General features: G+C 45.7%; 1 protein-coding gene across 2 annotated transcripts in view; it reads right to left on the reverse strand.

The window, feature by feature from the left end:
• Positions 1-262: 262 nt before the first annotated feature.
• Positions 263-17641, reverse strand: part of GRK6 (G protein-coupled receptor kinase 6) — a 34341-nt gene continuing 16962 nt past the window's right edge. The window contains exons 7-16 of one of the 2 annotated variants that reach the window (XM_044450962.1): positions 17491-17554; positions 16799-16939; positions 14794-14984; positions 14370-14407; positions 14151-14240; positions 12731-12939; positions 11158-11295; positions 10922-11059; positions 10580-10714; positions 263-8910 (exon numbers count right to left, since the gene is read on the reverse strand). In XM_044450962.1, the coding sequence (XP_044306897.1) occupies positions 8860-8910; positions 10580-10714; positions 10922-11059; positions 11158-11295; positions 12731-12939; positions 14151-14240; positions 14370-14407; positions 14794-14984; positions 16799-16939; positions 17491-17554 (1195 nt within the window). In that variant the 3' untranslated portion in view covers positions 263-8859. The other variant, XM_044450963.1, reaches the window with a different exon arrangement.

Raw genomic sequence — 17641 nt, forward strand, 5'->3', positions numbered from 1 at the left:
TTATCTGCTATTCCAGCAAAAAGAGAGCATAGACGAGGAATACTTGTGTCTTTTGCATAGCATAGCCAACTTTCTGAATGCAACGTACAGTCAGTTCCTGTGGAGTGAAATCAGTGGGCTGAGGTGAGCACGGTCAGCAGGGGATCAGGTTCTGAAAGGAAATACAAACCCATACGATAGAAGCTAAGCAAATGTTGCGGTATCTGCAAAAGCATGTGAGTTATTCGGAAAGGGCACACAGACTAGACTTCAGCCAAGAATGTTAGACAAAAAAAGACTTTGCTGATTTAATCACATGAATTACCGTCTATCAGTTTAGTCTGCATACATTTCGTGTTGGGGGGGAGCTCTCATTTTCATTCGGTTTAGGTGACACCTGCTGTGATAAATGCATCATCTCAGGCATTTTCTCTATCTCTCACACTGCCTTACCACAATTGTGCTTCCCAGTCACATTACTGAGAAAAAAATGCATTCGAAATAATAAAAATCACACGTTATGTAGTTAAATTACCATTCAAGGTGCAGTCCTATACAGATGTAGCCTACAACTCCCAGGGGCATGCTGGAAGCTGTAGAAGATCTAAACTTGCATAGAATCGAACCCTTAGTCACTCAAAATGTTAATTAGGCACCTAAACACCGCAGCAACGATTAAAAGTTGCTCCTGCAGCTGTCATGAGTAAATAAACTATTTTGGGCACAGAGGTTTTAAAATGTACCCACCTATGCTCGGAGTGGCTGCCTCTCTTCCCTCCCCTGCCCTTCAGCTTCAGTGTGGAGGTGCTTCCTGGGCTAAGTCACTGAAAGATGGGACCAGAGAAGGGGCAGAGGCCTTTTGGCCAGCTAAACAAAGGAGGCTGGATTAACACTTCTATGAATTATCTGATCTTAGGTCTTTGTATCTTTCAACAGTATGACTCACAGTCACCATGAACAATGACAAGCACAATAAGTCACAAATGCTATTCAGTGCCTGGACCAACCCTCTTGGGAGAAAACAGCAATTGAAACTTAAACTCCTAGCATATTTTGATACTAATTCCTGGTAAGACTGTCCCTTACATGCATGGCTGAGAATGCAGGGCCAGCTCTAGCATGAGGCAGTGACACAACTGCTTGAGGTGGTGGGGGGCAACTCCCTTGCAATCCCTCTCTTGGGGGGCAAAGCTATGAACCTGTCTTGCACTCTGTCAAAGGGCCTGCTCCCCTCAGCTGTGGTGGAAGAGGCCAAGTTGTTACCAGCATTTAAAAGAGATTCAACTGCAGTCAGGTTCTGTATGGAAACTTGGGGAGAGGGGAATGTCATCTTATCCTTTGCCTGAGACAGCAAAATGTCTTGGGCCAGCGCGCACGTGTGTGTGAGAACTCAAATGTTCCATTTACCTGGTTGTAGTCTTTGTAGATAAAGACATATTTCTCAACATACAGGGTTAGGAGACACTTCAGCCAAGTATTTTAGGCTAAATAGGATAGTCATGTTATTGCACAACAAAATGCAGTCATAATATTTAATCATTACAAGGGATTCCAATGGCTTTCAATGAGATATTAATTTGGGAGCATTCAGTTTCCTAAACCTTAAAATTGTATTTTGTTTCTTTTATTTAACACAGATAATTCAGAGTGAGCAAACAGGAACAATAAACAAGGAGTTTCAAATGAGAGTAACTGCTACATGTTTTAAAGCAAGTGAATCTCCAGATGTTTTGGATTTCAACTCCTAGGACTCTTGACAAATTGTCAAACTGATCTAAAACATCTGGAGATTTGCCTTCTGCCCACCTGTGATCTAAAAACAAAACAAGGCAACCAAAGAACTACCAGCTACATAAGTTTTCTGATGAGCTCAGAATTAAAGTGACATGTTCATAAGGACAGGGTCTTATGTACCAAGAACAAATGCAAACAAGTACTCAAAGATTACAGGATGAATGTGAGGAGAGTTAAAGCACAGAATGATCTTAGGCATGCAAGGAAGGTTAAAAATAACAAAAAGGTGTGGGCTATATTTGGAGTAAAAGGAAGAGAGATGAAATGAATTCTCATTTAGGATCTGATGAATTACAGCCTAGTCTATTAAAGGAACTTGCAGATGCAAACTCAGAGCCTCTGTCAATAATTTTTGGAAATGGAGGCAAGCAAATGCTGTCTTCATCTTCAAGCAGTAAGTGGGAAAGTCAAGGATGTAGGCAACTCCTTTGTTTGAAATGGATACCTGAAAAGGTTCTGGAAGAAACCAGTCAGGCATGCATATTTAGGGGAAAATATTATGTTTACAAAGAACTAGCATAAGTTTCTCAAGTGCATATCTACTGTCTGAGAAAATCACTAGCCTAGTAGATCCTGGGAAAGATGTAAATGTAGTAAATGTTGACACAAAGGCTTTGGCACCATCTCCCATAGAGTTCTAGCTGGTGAACTGGTAACATGTGGGTTAAATGATGTTACTACTGGGTGATTTGTAGGGGGCCATTCCTAATGGGTATTCATGAATGGCTCTTTGTTAACCTGGAGGGAAAGTACAAGAGGGATGCTGCAGGATTCTGTCCTAGAACCAATGTTCCTATCTGGACTAATCATTTGGACGAAGTAGTAGAAGGAATGTTCCTTCAATGTGCAGATGATATTGCACTGCTTAATACTTCAGAAGACAGAACTAGAATTCACATGGATCTTGACAGGATGGAGAACCAGGCCAGAACTAATAAAAATAATCTCAATACAGATAAATGTAAAGTTCTGCAATTAAGTAGGAAGACTTATTTGTACATTAACAATCTGTGAGACCTGGCTTAACACAGTGCATGTGAGAAGGATCTAGGCATATTAGTAGATCAGAAGCGAAACATGAGTCAGTAGTATAAAGGAGTAACTCAAATGACTAATGGAGTTCTAGGCTGCATCAGCAAAAGAATCGTGTCTAGATTGTAAGAAATAACGGTCCTGGTTTTTTCTCCTTTGCCCAGGCTTCATATGAAACACCCTGTCCAGCTCTGGGCACCAGTTTGAAGAGAAGAACCATCAAACTGGAATTTATTTAGAGGAGGATGCAGATGGCAAGGGGTCTGCAGAAAAGTCCTGTGAGGAAAGGCTAAAGGAGCTGGGCATGATTAGACTGGAGAAGAGACAAGAGATATGAAAGAAATTTTGTTGCATACATCCTGGTGCACTCCACAGTGACCTTCCCCAGCCTGGTATCCTCCAGCTGTCAGATAACAAGTCCCATGATCCCATCAAGATCAGACCTGCTGGCTGGGGGGAATTGTAGTCCAACACATCCGGAAAGTGTCAGGTTGGAGAAGGCTGCTCCGGAGGGTAGGACCTCAAGCAATAACAAAGGGATTTTGACTAAATCTTAGGAAGAAGTTGCTGATGGTACTAGTTCTGCAGCAGCAGAACATGGTAAAAGAGTTTTTGAGCAGAGATTGAGAGCCACCTATCAAGGCAGCATTGGTAGGAGGCTAGGTGGGTGACCTGCAAGGATTCTTCCAGCTCTAGGATCCTTTGAGGCTGCTGATGAAGTTGTGGGATATCCTAAACTACGGAGTCACTGCTCTGCTTCTCCTGATTTCAGAAGGATCCATAGGTTCCCAAAGCTGTGAACAACTGGATAAAGGCTAACACATTGAAGCTTAATTCAGATATCAACAGCAGATGTTGGTAGAGTAGCAAATTTTTTGTGATATTAGAGATTCAGCTTATATTGAATCTTTCTCACATGTAAAGAGAGACTGATTGCATATTTGTGCAACAGTGGCACCCTTATCAGGTTTTAGGTACCAGGGTACGTATTGTAGCAATCTCTGGATTGACTACTGCAATGTGCTCACATTAGTGAAATGTGTGACCGCTGAACTGTCCAGAGAGGCCATCTACACCTATCTGGAAATATCTGCATTGCTTGCCAATGTCTCCAGTCTCTATTCAAATACTGGTTTCAACTTTTAAAACCTTGGGGAGTCTAGGGCTAGGGTCCCTGAGGTAGTGCCTGTTCCCACGTATTTATTAAGCAGCAACCCTTCCTCTGTTCCTGTGGAAGAGCAGGCTGTGGGGAGGTGGTCACACAGCTCTCAACATTCCTCTGCAGCTGAACGAGAAGGGACGATTTCCCTTTGCTATATAATTAAAAACAATTTAATAAAAAATAAAAATTCTCTAACCATCAGCTTCCACTGAAGCCTTCATCTGCCTTTTTATGGATGGCCTTTGGGTTACCACTCAGGAATGACAGCATGCACTTTAAAAACCTGGATGGTGTTTATGTGTTGACATTTAGTGCCTGCCTACTTTTAATTTTTTGACATTTAACAACTGTGTGTTGATTTCCTCCGATGTTTAGGTGGCTCTCCATTGAGTGCTACATAAAACTTTAAAAAAATGACATTAAATGATACCTGGCCATACTATTTCATGAATTTAAGTCATGGCTCTTATTTTATAACGCGGGAAATTGCAGAGGGCTTTTTTTCCATGCCAGTGACCAGCAGCAAAGCCACACCCATCCATCGGAGGAGCATCGTACTGCGCTGCAGGACAGTCGCAAGGCCGGTGCAGCGCTGGGGGGAATCTGATGCAGGGTGGGCCGGGGAGGGCACAGGCCACAGGCCACAACACAGACGATACTGGCCTGGTTCAGACTGTGGCTCTGACTTTCTATCAAGCTTTCATTAATATGACACCACAGTGTAGTTTGCTTTACACGCTCCAGCAAGGCCAAACATTTACAGCTTGTTAATCAACATTTCTTGTGCAGCTGACCTCTTATGCATTTCACATCTCCACAGTCCATGAGCAAAGTCACTTTCTAAGAAAGATGATGGTACAGTATCAGTTATTGCAACAGTGCATGCACAGGAAGACTCAAACTGGTTCTTTTCTCCAATGGGTAATGCCAAATCTACAATACATTCACACTTCCATGCAATTTAAGACAGGGATGCCAGTCCACAAAGTACATACTGACATATACTCACAAAGCATGCTTGTTTCTGTTATTGTACTTATGAATGGGGCACACCACAGTTACTGTGAAGGAGCTCCTTTTATTCTTGGAGTTCTTCTTGAGGAGAAAGCAGAGGAGAGAGAAAAACAGTTCCAGAAAGGAAGCAGTTCCTTGCTTAGGCATGCCCAGTTCCCAATGCTTCTAGTGGGCATATCTGCATTGTACATCTCGTAACATCACCATTGTATGTAATCTTTCTTCTCTGCAGTTAAGCAGAGACAAACCACACACTAGTTTAACTATAGAAGATGGAAAGCAGACAGAGCTCCTTAGAAGTGCTAACAGCGGGCAGACCAAGCCCATTATGAGAGGAGAGAATTGGATACACGTTTGAATAGGAGTGGGGAAAATAAGCACAGGTACCATTTGGGTTTACAAAGGGATGCAGGGAGGTGGGGGAAGAGTCATGAGAGGAATGTAGACATGGAGAATAAAGAAGAGTGACCCAGGTCAGCAGATCAGGCTAGAGTTTTGGCAGTCACAAAGGAAAAAATTGGTGGGGAATGCCGAATGCCGAACTGAGTACAGCTGCTCCTACCCTCAGAAGAACATTGCTCCAACCATTCTTCTTTGCAAGGCAGGAGCCTGCCTATGTCATAAAAAGTGAGCACCCCTCTCAACCCCCAAATATTTAAACCAGAACTTAATCAAGTAAAATGTTCAATGTCACACCATTCTTTGGTTCCCAGTTCATTGGAGTGGTGGCCAATACGGGAGGGACTGTAACTCACTGGTAGAGCACGTACAGAAGGCCCCATTTCCTGGCATTACAGTTTCATTTCCTGGCATCTCTGTTCAATAGTAGGTGATGAGAAAGACGATGCCAGTCAGAGTAAACCATAATAGGCGAGAGGGACAAACACAAAACCGTTTTATAACTGTCTCAAGTATTCCTGTCAAGACCTGCCACCACACAGGTCACAGAGACACAATGAACACCCTGTTCCAGTTTCGATGAAGAACAAGGTTTCTAGTTTATAATCAGAGCTAAAACACAAAATTTGTCACTGAGGACAACATTAACATGCTTTTCTGTTTAACATTTAAGAGCTACACTCAAGTATTTCTATATAAATCTTTTATAATACAAATAGAACCTGATTTTTTAAAAAAAAAAACACCTATGCCTTTACTATAAGATAGAAAAGTCCACATTCCCAACTTGGATGAAATCTAAATTAAAAAGGTAATTTCTTTCTAACAAGTGGCAGATATTAGTAAATCAAATAACTCTGTCACTTGTGAAACAGTCCCTTTCACTGGTGTGTTTGCAATATGTATATCTAACAAATCTTAAGGAGATATTGCACTTAAAAATGCAGAAAGAACTCCAATCTCAATAGCAAATTTACAGGTATCACTGCCAACTCTAAGATTCCCTGCAATATAACACAGACCTGGGATCCACAATCATATTGCAGTTAAGCCTTCCTATGTTATGTTCACAGTTGCAGTGCATTCTCCATTTTAAAAACTGTATTTTATAGACTGGGTCTATACATCTGACATCTGAGTCAGCTCTGTGATATGGTTTAGGATGAGATCACCTCAATTCATACATGCTTATATTATCAGCCAAGTTTTTCGTCTTAAGACAGCCAGAATTATTTATAAAGGTTTTTGAAGGAAGAACTGAGTTGATTTAAAAATAATAAAGGGAAAAGACCCCCCCCCCCATTTCTTCCAGGAAGTCTATAAATAGCATCTCATGGCCAATTAGAATTTTCAAGGAAGGAAAGGATGAAAAGGAGATTCTAATCCAGAAGCTGAATGTCAGGCTGTCAGAGGGGCCCATTATGGTTGGTGCAGAGAAGATGCAGAGATCAGTCAAGGGTGGAAGGCGGTAACAGATGTTCTGTCAGCCACACAGAAGCCAGGGAAGAGTTGCTGTACCCTCAAATTCAAGGCAGGCCGGTTGATGTCCCAAACCCATGAAACTGTACCAGCACCTGTGATGTATGCACTGCATCTACTTCCGCACCACAGCAGTGACCAATCAGTAGTTCCGATTAACAAATGAACTCAAAATCGCCTCAGTATTACCGAGAAGTGCAATACTGACATGAGGTACCACAGCTGAACTGAGAAATGAGGCTAACTGTTCTGCAGAAAGGCAGTGCCCCTGCTCCCAACACAGACCATGAGCTCAGAGATAACTACTGGGAGACTGAAGATGTGCACATGAGACATGAACTCAGGGAAAGAATAATGGCAGAAAGCTTTAGGCCTGGCTGAGGAGTGGAACAGGGCTGCTCAGCATGACATCATAAAGGCATAAATGCAGCTCTGGAGCCCTGGGCTCCAGTCATGGGAGCCTGTGGAAGAGAGGACCAGGACCTTGGACCACACAGAAGGAAACACAAGGCATATGGGGCCAGACACCAACGGCTCCCCCAGAGGTGCATTTTGCCCCACTGTGTACAAATACTGGTTGTCACATTTTTCCCCCCTGTTGGGGAGCTAATAGCAGCTTCAGAGCACAATTCACTTTGGGAACCTTGTGCACAGAGGAAAAGGTGAACCACACACTTTCTCTTCCAAATGGAGAGAGCCAGCACCCAATTTACAATAAAAATAGTATGTCAAAGGATCTGATCCCAGCTCTCCCACTTGTTCTGTGGTCTGACCCCCTGCCAAGAGTACAGAGGGCTCAAGAGCCCAGGTTTCAGCATTGGCACATCTGGCAGGTGATTCAACTAGAGTCATTCCTTTGGAAAACTGTACTAGGACAGTCAAAAGCATTGCTTTTTGAGGGGCATAGTGGTACAGGGAAATGAAGAAGCTAAAAACAAAAGATGGACTCAGTTCCTACAGAGGCTTCCAGCAGAAGATATAAACACACCCAATTTCTCCTCATCAGTTCAGGTCCCATTAGAGCTTCACAACAGAAATTAAAGCTGGAAACCAGTTTGCTTCTACAAACAGTAATGAGACTGACTGTTACTAGGCTTCCTTTATTCCCACGAAGCCATGTCCTGGAGAAAAAGCCCACAGCCGGTCATCCCAGAGCAGCCTGTGGGTGTTGCCTAGACATGGCTAGAAGGAGCCTTCAATCGTTGCTGCCGCTGTTACAGTGCACTGGGGCAATAATGCAAGTCAACTGGGGAGACACAGGTAAGGACAGGTAAGGACGCAGGCACGCACAGCAGGTCCTGACTGCCTCCTGCAGACCAGTGGTGGCTGCTTGTGTGTTTCAGCTGCCATACCTCATCTCCTCCCAGTCCCCATCTCCACTGAGGCTACAAAAATATGACCCAGGATCCAGGAAAGGAACTTGAAAAAACCTCGTAAGGGCCAGAAGCCACTGCTTGGGGCAGTGAGGGGAGCCGCTTCCTTGCTTTTCAGAAGTTACAGGTACACAGTATTCACCGGGGTGCAGCAAGGGTGATGAGGTAAGAGACAGACAGAGAAAGGATGGGTGAAATGCAGAAGGACCTCTCCCCACCATTGCAAATGTACATATGCTATATACATACATTCATAGATATTTCATTATAAATATATAAAACAAATTCCAGTAGCTGAGCGGACGGGAGGGCCAAAGGCCGGAGCCAGGGCCAGCCCTGGCATGTTCCACTAGGTCTGCCATCACCTTCCTGCAAGGAAAGAGGCGTGGCAGGATGATCTCACAGCAGCACCCTGAAGGTCTTTGCAGTCGCCTCCTGTCCCCATTCCGGGAGCACTTCCTCTGGGGGCGGGGGTCTGCTGCCTCCCTGAAATGAGGGGCCCGTACATCCTACAGCCCGCGTGTGCAATTGGACTGTAAGCCAGGCCAGGACAAGGCCAGTACCATCTCTTTTGTAGAGTCAGCTCACGGCTTGGCCAGGCTTATAGAAAGAATGGACTAGCTGGACCTAGAGGCGAGTGGGTTCCTCTTCACTTTCACTGCAGTTCCCACAGCAGTCCTGGAAAGTGGAGGGAGGGAGGGGTAGAAGAAAGCAAGGGGAAAAGGGGAGCACACAGCAAGCAAAGAGTGAGTACAGTTGTTATTCCAACACAGGCAGAGGATTCTATTCCCATCTTGCCATCGCTCAAGAATACACTCCTGGCCCAGCACCACACACTCTAGTCTGCTGGGGGAGTGCTCCCAAGATAGTGCAGCCAAGCCACATGACTGAAGAGAGAATCCTGCTGGGATTTCTCCCACACAACTCATTCACAGCCAGGCTGTGCCTTTTCCACACCTTTTCAATGCAAACTTTTGGACGGTAGCCATTAGTGGCAGAGCGCAGAGCAAGGAGCTGGAACTTACTCCTCATTAGTGAACCCACTGCAAAGATGGGATCTTAGGCAGGTCCAGCAAAACTGCCGCTGGAAGATGGTGGACAACCTGGAGGTATGAACCAGGGAACATCTGCAGTAGGTTAGGCCTGACTGTACAAAGCGGGAAGCACTCGAAGCACCAGCGAGCTCTCGGAAAGTGCTTGGGGTCCTGGGGTGCCGGATGAAGAGAAGGCTCTCTGCTTACTCACAGGAAAGCCACTAAAAGGGGGCCTGGCAGCAGGAGCAAAAATGTGCTGAAAAAGGGTTCCACTGCCTGTATGTGCCAAGGAGGCCAGGCGTTCGTGATGCTTTGCAGGAAGCAGGGTTAGTGGCTTGGGAATGATTAATGCACGCAAGCAGCATCTTCTGGAGGGGAAGGGGTGGGAGGGAAAGGGAGGCACTGACGAGGCAGAGTCCTCATCCCCTTGTCCTGTCATGTCCGCAGGGGAGTTTGGGTAATCTTTTTCCTGAGCAGAGCAGCCGGGAAGGAAGAGGTTGCTCACCTCTGGAATGAGAAAAGATGCTGTGAGAGCTCCAGCCAGAGATGGCCGTGCTGCCTGGCAAGGCTTTTCCTGGCCTACATTGACGGCTGTTTATGGTGGTAGCTGCCAGAGCAGAGCATGGGGCAACTCTGCCAGCGAGCCATGTTGGGAAGGGATGAGCCCAGGTAAATGCGGAGGAGGCCAGTTCAGATGGGCTTTCATTGCCACGTGCAAATATTGTAAACATACATGAACAAGGATAATGCACACGGGATGCTGGCAGGAGGGCCAGGCCTCTGGCGCTGGGGGAACAGTGCTTCTTCTTCAAAGATCCTGCAACCAGCACAAGTGCGGTGCACAGAGCTATACTTCTAAATCATGGACATGAGAGAGAAAGGGATACACTCCGGAGAAAACAGATTGTATTTTCCAAACTGTTCCTAGCTCTTCTCCCATTGCTGGCTTAGAGTTTTCCAAAAGGCTGGTCTGGCCAAGTCATGACAAGAGACCTTGGAGCATTGGGGGAGTGCTTTTCCCTTATTTGCTCACACTCACAGGACTAGTAGTACCAGAAGGAGCAAGATTGTTTGGGACTTAAACCCTGCAAAGCCCAGAATGATGACTCTCTTCTGCCAGCCACACATAAATCAGTTCCAAGTTCAAGGAACACAAACCTGAGACTGGCTGGGTAAAAGCTCTCCACAAAGAGCCTAGGATTACTCAGAGGAGAAATTGCTTTGGCTCTTAGGTCCTCACATCTGGGGCACTTATGCAGCTGGTTAGTTGACTGAACTACTGAGCTCCAGGGACAGTTTTCCACACAAGTTACCTGTCGGCTGAAGAGACGTTGGAGTAAACCCTTTTTGGGTACTGTTGGCTGCTGCCCCTTCCAGTCCAGGTCAGGAGGAACGGCTCCATCTGGACCAAAGACATTCAGCTCCTTGAAACACTCCATGTCTATCATCTAAGGGGGGAGAAAAAGATACAGAATGCACCACTGGGTTTCCCTGCTGAGAACCCCCACAAACAGGATCCCCTCAAGTGAGCTCTATATACTTCGGCTCGCCAGCAGGGGAACCCTTTTGCACTCAACCTCTGGCGAAAGCAAATGAGCCAGTGTTTATTTTCCTTTCCAAAGCACAGGTTCCCCAGAATACAGCAGAATACCCACCTCATTTTGCCAGGGAATAGGCACACTTCCTGTTGCAAACTTGTGGTAGAAGTCATGGTCCATGGGCTCCAGTTCTACTCCCTTGACTGTGCTGAACTGCTCGATATCCAACACATCCTTGCAATAGATAGCTTGGGGCTGCGTGGAATGCAGAATAGTGCGTTATATAACGGGCTTTTTCTCCAACATTTGAATTCAGCAAGTAAGCACACACCAGACACACATTCTGAACTCACATCAGGTTTGAATGGTGGATCAAGCATCCCTGCTTCCAACCGCTTGAAATTCAAGTGCTTGAAGAGCGGGTGCTCCTTCACCTCCTGGGTACCGGCACCTCGACATCCCAGTCGTTCTAGCGGGTCTTTGCACAGGAGCTAGAACACAGCACAGGAAGTCAAAGACGGGACTCCGCACTGCTATGCAGCTCTTCCTACAGTGGGCAACAGCCCACAGGCCAGGTCCATAAATGGAACATACACTGAAATCTGCTTCAGAGGGTGGCCATGATTCAGTGGCAGAACTCCTGCTTGGCATACTGGAGGTCCCCAGTGCAATTCCATCATCTGCAGGTTATGCCAGGGAAGAATCCTGCTTGAAACCTGCTGCCAGTCACAGTCAGCAACCCTGGGCTGAACGACGCAGTGCTCTGAGCCAGTGCAAGGCAGCTTCTTCTGTCTTCTTCCCCACCTGCCCCATCCAGCCAGCACGGAACTTGAGCAATTATTTGCTTTATTTTTGGTAGAAACCAAAGCAGAGCTTAGATTTCTGGTTCAGAAAAACTGCTGGAGTAAACGTCAACTGTAGGCATCTGGAATGGTGCCGCACCCTCCAAATCCCCAGAACTGCCAACCCAAGTACTGTGTACGCTCAGGAACAAAATGGAGCCACTTAAGCTGAGTGCTGGAAAAGGGACTAGGGATGATGGCTGCAGAGTGAAGCATTCTTAACATCACATTCAGAGAGACTATAGCATGGTGAGGTACTAGCTAGCTTTCTTATACACAAGCAGCTTTCCTTCCAACTACTGCTCATCTGAGCCTGGTGCTAGCAGCTCAAAAGTATCACTAAGAGAAAGAAGTCGTATGCAAAGGGATTACACTGACTGGGGCAAGAGAAATGAAGCCCACTCATGCTTTCCACTGGTTGAGATTGTTGTGTGTGCAACCAGACCTATGAGTGGGTGTGGGACATGCATTAATTGAGTCATTTCACATTCAGCCCTTGGTTCCTCCACCAATTTCTAGCTTTACTTAAAAATGCGGAGAAGGTATTCTTAAAATCACTGCTGTGTATCTACTGGTTAATGAACAATCCAGAGAGAAAGATGCCTCCCTCATTTAAATGAAAGCCTCAGCACTGGCAATCCACAAGGATCTCCTCCTAGGGCCTTAGACCTCGACAACTAAGAGAGCAAATAAATTAACAAGATGAGACAACAAAAACTGAAGCGCATTCTTTATCTGCTTGATGCCAGATCTATGGTGCAGATAGGAATGTTGATATCTATGACAGAACTTCAGCTAGACTATACACACCACATACTAATCTAGTTATGAAGCTGTCATTGCCTTGAACTGGTTTGTAATGGTATAGTAGCTTGATTTCCTGGCTTTGGAAAGGGCCCTGCACAGAAAACCAGCCTCACTGGCACAGCAAGAGTTGCGGGACGGTGTACCACCTATCAGCTGGTTTCCAGGGAGCAGCTTTCTCCTTGAGGCACCCAGAACCCACTCTGAAGAAAGCACCCCCTGCCTTCGCAATGATAAAAGGAGGGCGACTGGCTGAAGGCCAAGGAGGCAGCCTCTGTACCATGGAACAGAGAGAGCGTGAAGCGGGTGAGAACTTCTCAGAATACTCCTCTTGCACTTCCTTCACTAGCCGCTCCACTTCTTCACGCTTGATCTTCTTCTTGCGTTGCTGGAATGGGGACTGGCCCTCAATCATTTCATACAGCAGGCATCCTAAGGCCCACCAGTCAGGGCTGAATGTGTACCGCTCATTCTTCACCACTTCAGGAGCTGCGAAAAGAACCATGCAAACAGGAATGCACATCTAATACACAGAACTGGGTTTTGGGGGAAAGGTTTTAGATCAGTGGTGGAGCACATACTTCGCATGCCAGAAGTACCAGACTCCACCCCAGCATCTCCCAGAAAAGCTGGGAAAGTCTCCTGCCTGATGAAAGCACTAATGCAAGCCAGTGTAAATAATACTGATTTAGATAGATCAATCGTTTGTGTTAGTTCAGGGCAGCTTCCTATGAACCTAATATCCCATGGTTAGACTGTTGCTGGTTTCCCAGCCTTGTGTTAACCGGGCAAATGCCACTGTTTAAGGAAAAAGCAGGAGGAAGCAGAGGGAGCGCTTGACACCTTCCACCCGTCCCAGCTAGGCTTCAAAGATGGGCCAGAAGGAGGAGCCAACTCATCCTGCAGACCTGTGTGAACATGCTCTCTTTTAAAAAGATTGTCCATTTGTCAATGTCTCATAAAACCTGCATTTTCCACTTTTACTCAAACAGCACAAATAGAGTCCATGTTCATTAGAATGTCTACCAAAATACAAGTTTGGGAAGAGAGGTGAATTTGCTTCATCTAAATATCTAATCACAACCAGTGGAACATGGATATTGTTGGCATAGAATGTGCCACTGTCCATCAAAAGCAAATCGAACAACACTTACTTTTGCCAATTCTAATGAATTCAATTCATCTCAGGATTGACTATCTGATGTTTCCAAGAAAAGGGCAAAAACGAAATTGTTTTCCTTTGGGCATGGGAAAATTGCTCATCCCACACCTTCTCAGCAGCTGCCCGAGCTTCTCTGGCTTGGAACAGACCAAGCTATGTCCTCATTTGTTTAAGAAATATTAGTTTGCTTTATAAGCCATTACTTCACCTCTGCCTAACACCTCAGAATGTGCTTGGGACCCTAACGTACTTCAGGAGGGGGGAACTTTTTGGATAAAATAAGATATTGTCAAAATAGAAGCAAATGAAGTAGGATGTATAGTAACAAAGACAAATGCAGTTTCTTAGCTTGATGTATACTTTCACTTCTTTTCAATGTGTTAACCCTAATTTGAGTTTCCTTCTTATTGGATTCCCTGTCCATTGCACTAGCATCAGCTTCTATTCCAACCCACAAGCTTTGCCCAAAGATTGCCTTCACCCTGTCCTGGTTCTGATGCGCTTCATGGCCTCATCAGGGCACTTCCTATATACTCACCCATATAGCCAACTGTTCCCACTCGGCCTTTTATCGTCTGTCCCTCCGGAACATAAACAGCAAGCCCCAGGTCAGAAATGCGGATGTGACCTTATCAAAGGAAAGTGAGTTATGTGAGTGTCCGGTTTGGAGGCTCCCCTCAACCCAGAACAAAATATTTAATAAAAATTGAGATGTATCAAATTGCTGATGAGCATTTAGGAGACACATTTAACTCACCATGGTCATCCAGCAAGATATTCTCTGGCTTCAGGTCCCTAGAAAAGAAGGTAAGATTTGTTAAGATCCAAACCTAACTGGGCTTTTTTCTTCAGGACTACCACATAAGGAACATCAGATAACCTTAAGATTTGGAAAAACCAAGAGAACTCCCCGCACTTCAGGTCCCCCTGCTTCTTGTGAAGGTACAAGCCATATTTTGCATCCCTCGGCCATTTGTCAGGCAGGGCATTTTCCTAGCCCAGATCAGCCATGTTGATCCCATGATTTTCCCTACTCCCTTGAATCTGAGAAATGAAAAGCACCAGACTTTCTTCAACTTCTGACCAGTAATTGTGCAGTTTGGGAGCAGCACTTAAGGCATTGCACAAGTCCTGGCTATCAGGATCCTAGCCAGAACCCCAGAAGAAAGCTCCATTCTCACCTGTACACTATCCTCTCATTGTGGAGGTCCTCCAAGCCACAGCAGATTTCAGCAGCATAGAAAACTGCCCGGGGCTCCTCAAAGCCTGCTTCGCCCATGTGGTAGATGTGGAACTTCAGGTCCCCGCCGTTCATGAGCGTCAGGACCAAGCACAGGGCATCTTTTGTTTCGTATGCATAGGCCAAGCTCACCTACAGGACAAGCAGGCCAGTCAACCCCTAGAAAAGCACCAGCATAGCCTCATGCAGTACGGTACCTCCTTACAACACTGTGCTGACCTTTAAAAGAGCTGCACGTATGCACAAGGCAGAAGGGACACACACAAAGCAAGAGGCCACTCAGACTGTAGCTGAAGCTCTGTGTGTGTATCATGTACAGAAAGAGTGAGCTGTCAAGCTTAAATTCACATTCGGTTGTGGGGAGGAGCTAAGAGGAGTGGAGGAAGGAGGAGCAAAAGAGAAGGGGTTGGATGTGATGCAGAACTGCAAATACAGAGAGGAACAGAAGAAGCCTGAGAACACAACTGTCAGAGCACCAACGCAAAGCAGAGTCCAGTGTGGCTTTCAGTACTGTCAGAACTGTGCCAGTATTTGAACACAGTTCATGACACATGCAGGACAAGTGCTTCGCACTCACCAGAATGTCCAGCCAATCAGATCTTTCCCAGCTGCAAAGAATCCCCTAGCACTGTAACAGCAACACAATACTCTGTACACACTAAGTACCCAGACGACGCCTTCTCTTAGGCCCACTGGACCTTGTTGAGAAATCAAGTTGTAGAGAGCGGGCTCCCCATAAATACTTTTCTAATTTTTAGAAAGGGGCTGGCAACTTCAGGTGTGGAGACCATGCCAATCCCCCTACAGGTGCCAAAACTCTGGTGGTAGGAATTTAAGAAAGAAAAATAGAAACGGTACCCATGGTAGAGCTGCCATGGACTACCCAAAGGGTTAGAATTAGCTTGTCTGCAAAATAATGTTGACCCATTTGATGGTCTGCAGGCATTCCAGAAGCCAAATTTATCTGGTCCTCCAAAATGGTATAATTTTGGGGGGCATCCCCTGAATTTCAGGGGATGGCAGGGGGTGCTCTAAGGAACCCTATGTGGCTCATGTGTTTCATGTTGCTACCCCTGCTTTAGGTTAAAAAAACTCAATGAAAGTTATAGCTGCTTCAGGTACCTTTCAGTCACTAGAGAAAGCAGCATTTACTCAGTTTCCCTGCAATAAATAAATTTAAAAAAACACCCTCGAACCAGGTAGTGGACTCTATCTTGCCATCCCAACTACTTCTGAGTCCTTCATTGCTGGGTATACTGTAAAAGTGATGTTTGGAAGCCCAGTATTATGCCAGAATGGTCAGTTGTGCAGGTCCTGGCCACCCATTTCTTGCCTGGCTAGGAAATGAGTGCAAGGATTGAGTGGGAAAGTCAGCACCACTGGTCTTGCCCATATGGCCCTTGTTGTCAAATGTTCTAGTAGCAGCGTGGGATGAAACCAAGGAGAAGCACAGCTGGCACATCAATGGCCATGGATAAATATGAACAGGGGTGGGGAACATGCGACCCTCCAAATCATGCTGAACTGCAGCTCCCATCAGCTTTGCCCAGCAACACTAAAGGTGAGGAATTATGGGAGTTCCAGCCCATTGTCATCTGGAGGGCTGCTCATCCGCCATCCCTGCCTTAGAAGGATATGGGGGAGGAGCCACGGTGTGCATAATGCTTTACATAATTCTCTGGACCTTCCCCCTACCCCCACTGTTTTCTGGCAATTGAAAATTGTATTTGTTGTCACAGGATCCCCTACAGAGTCTAGTACTACCCTATAAATACAGACCTGTAGGATTAAGGCCCAGAATGGGAAATCCCAGCAACCTTATCCTCCCGTTGTAGCCCCACAGAATGGGGCAAAGACATAGTTTCACCAAGGCAGGCGAGAGCCAACGTTGCAGTGCGCCCTGCATTATTCCTAGTGCAGAAGTAAAGCAATTCCTATGTACTTACTACAAACCTACTGTTCACTTTCTCCAGTATCTGCTTCTCATTCAAGGCCATGGCTTCACCTTTCCGCTTTTTTATCCTCTTCTTCTCCAGCTTCTTGCAGGCATACATCTTCCCGGTGGCCCGCACCTGGCAAGCGCACACCTTGAAGGAAGAAGTAAAAATTATTACAGGTCATGGGATTTCTACCAGCTCTGTACCAGTTAATAGGCTTTCTGGATCTTGAAAGCATTACTTTACACTGATGCCTTGAAGGTACAAAAGCACCTTATAGACAAAATGGTTATCGCTATACACTGTGTGTGGGAGCCTTGGCTTTCACTGGAAAACCTGGTTCACAGCTCTATTGCCATGCAAAGAAGAATGTGGCAAACCAAGAGCTCAGAAGCAAACAAAAACTGTATGGTTCAAGATATCACTTCTGGTTTTGCAGCCCTAGCAACTGCCTGCATTATAAAGCACTCTCTGTGTGAGAAACTTGGGAAGCAGCAAGGAAACAGCTTCAAAATGCTGAACACAACTGTAGGCAGGACACCACTCAAGGTTCAGAAAAGTACTCCTGGGCAAGAGCTTCTTGGGTAACCAGGAATCGCTTGTTATAGGGCTCTTATTCTGAAATAAACAACAATCCTATGCCACAGGCTCTTGAAAGCAGCCAAGGCAGTTGTTTCCTCAGGGTTGTTCAGGTTACATACCTCTCCAAAGCCTCCCTTTCCCAGTACACGATACTGGCGGAAAGTGTTCTTGGTCACATGCTGCCTAAAAACCAAAAGGAGGAAAAGAGAGTGAACTTCAAGCCATCCATTAAAAAAAAAATGACAGTTCTCCTGATCCCCAGGCACCCAC

This window comes from Varanus komodoensis, unplaced genomic scaffold (genome assembly GCF_004798865.1).
Source record: "Varanus komodoensis strain SLA01 unplaced genomic scaffold, ASM479886v1 scaffold6_1, whole genome shotgun sequence".
NCBI classification, from domain to species: domain Eukaryota; kingdom Metazoa; phylum Chordata; class Lepidosauria; order Squamata; family Varanidae; genus Varanus; species Varanus komodoensis.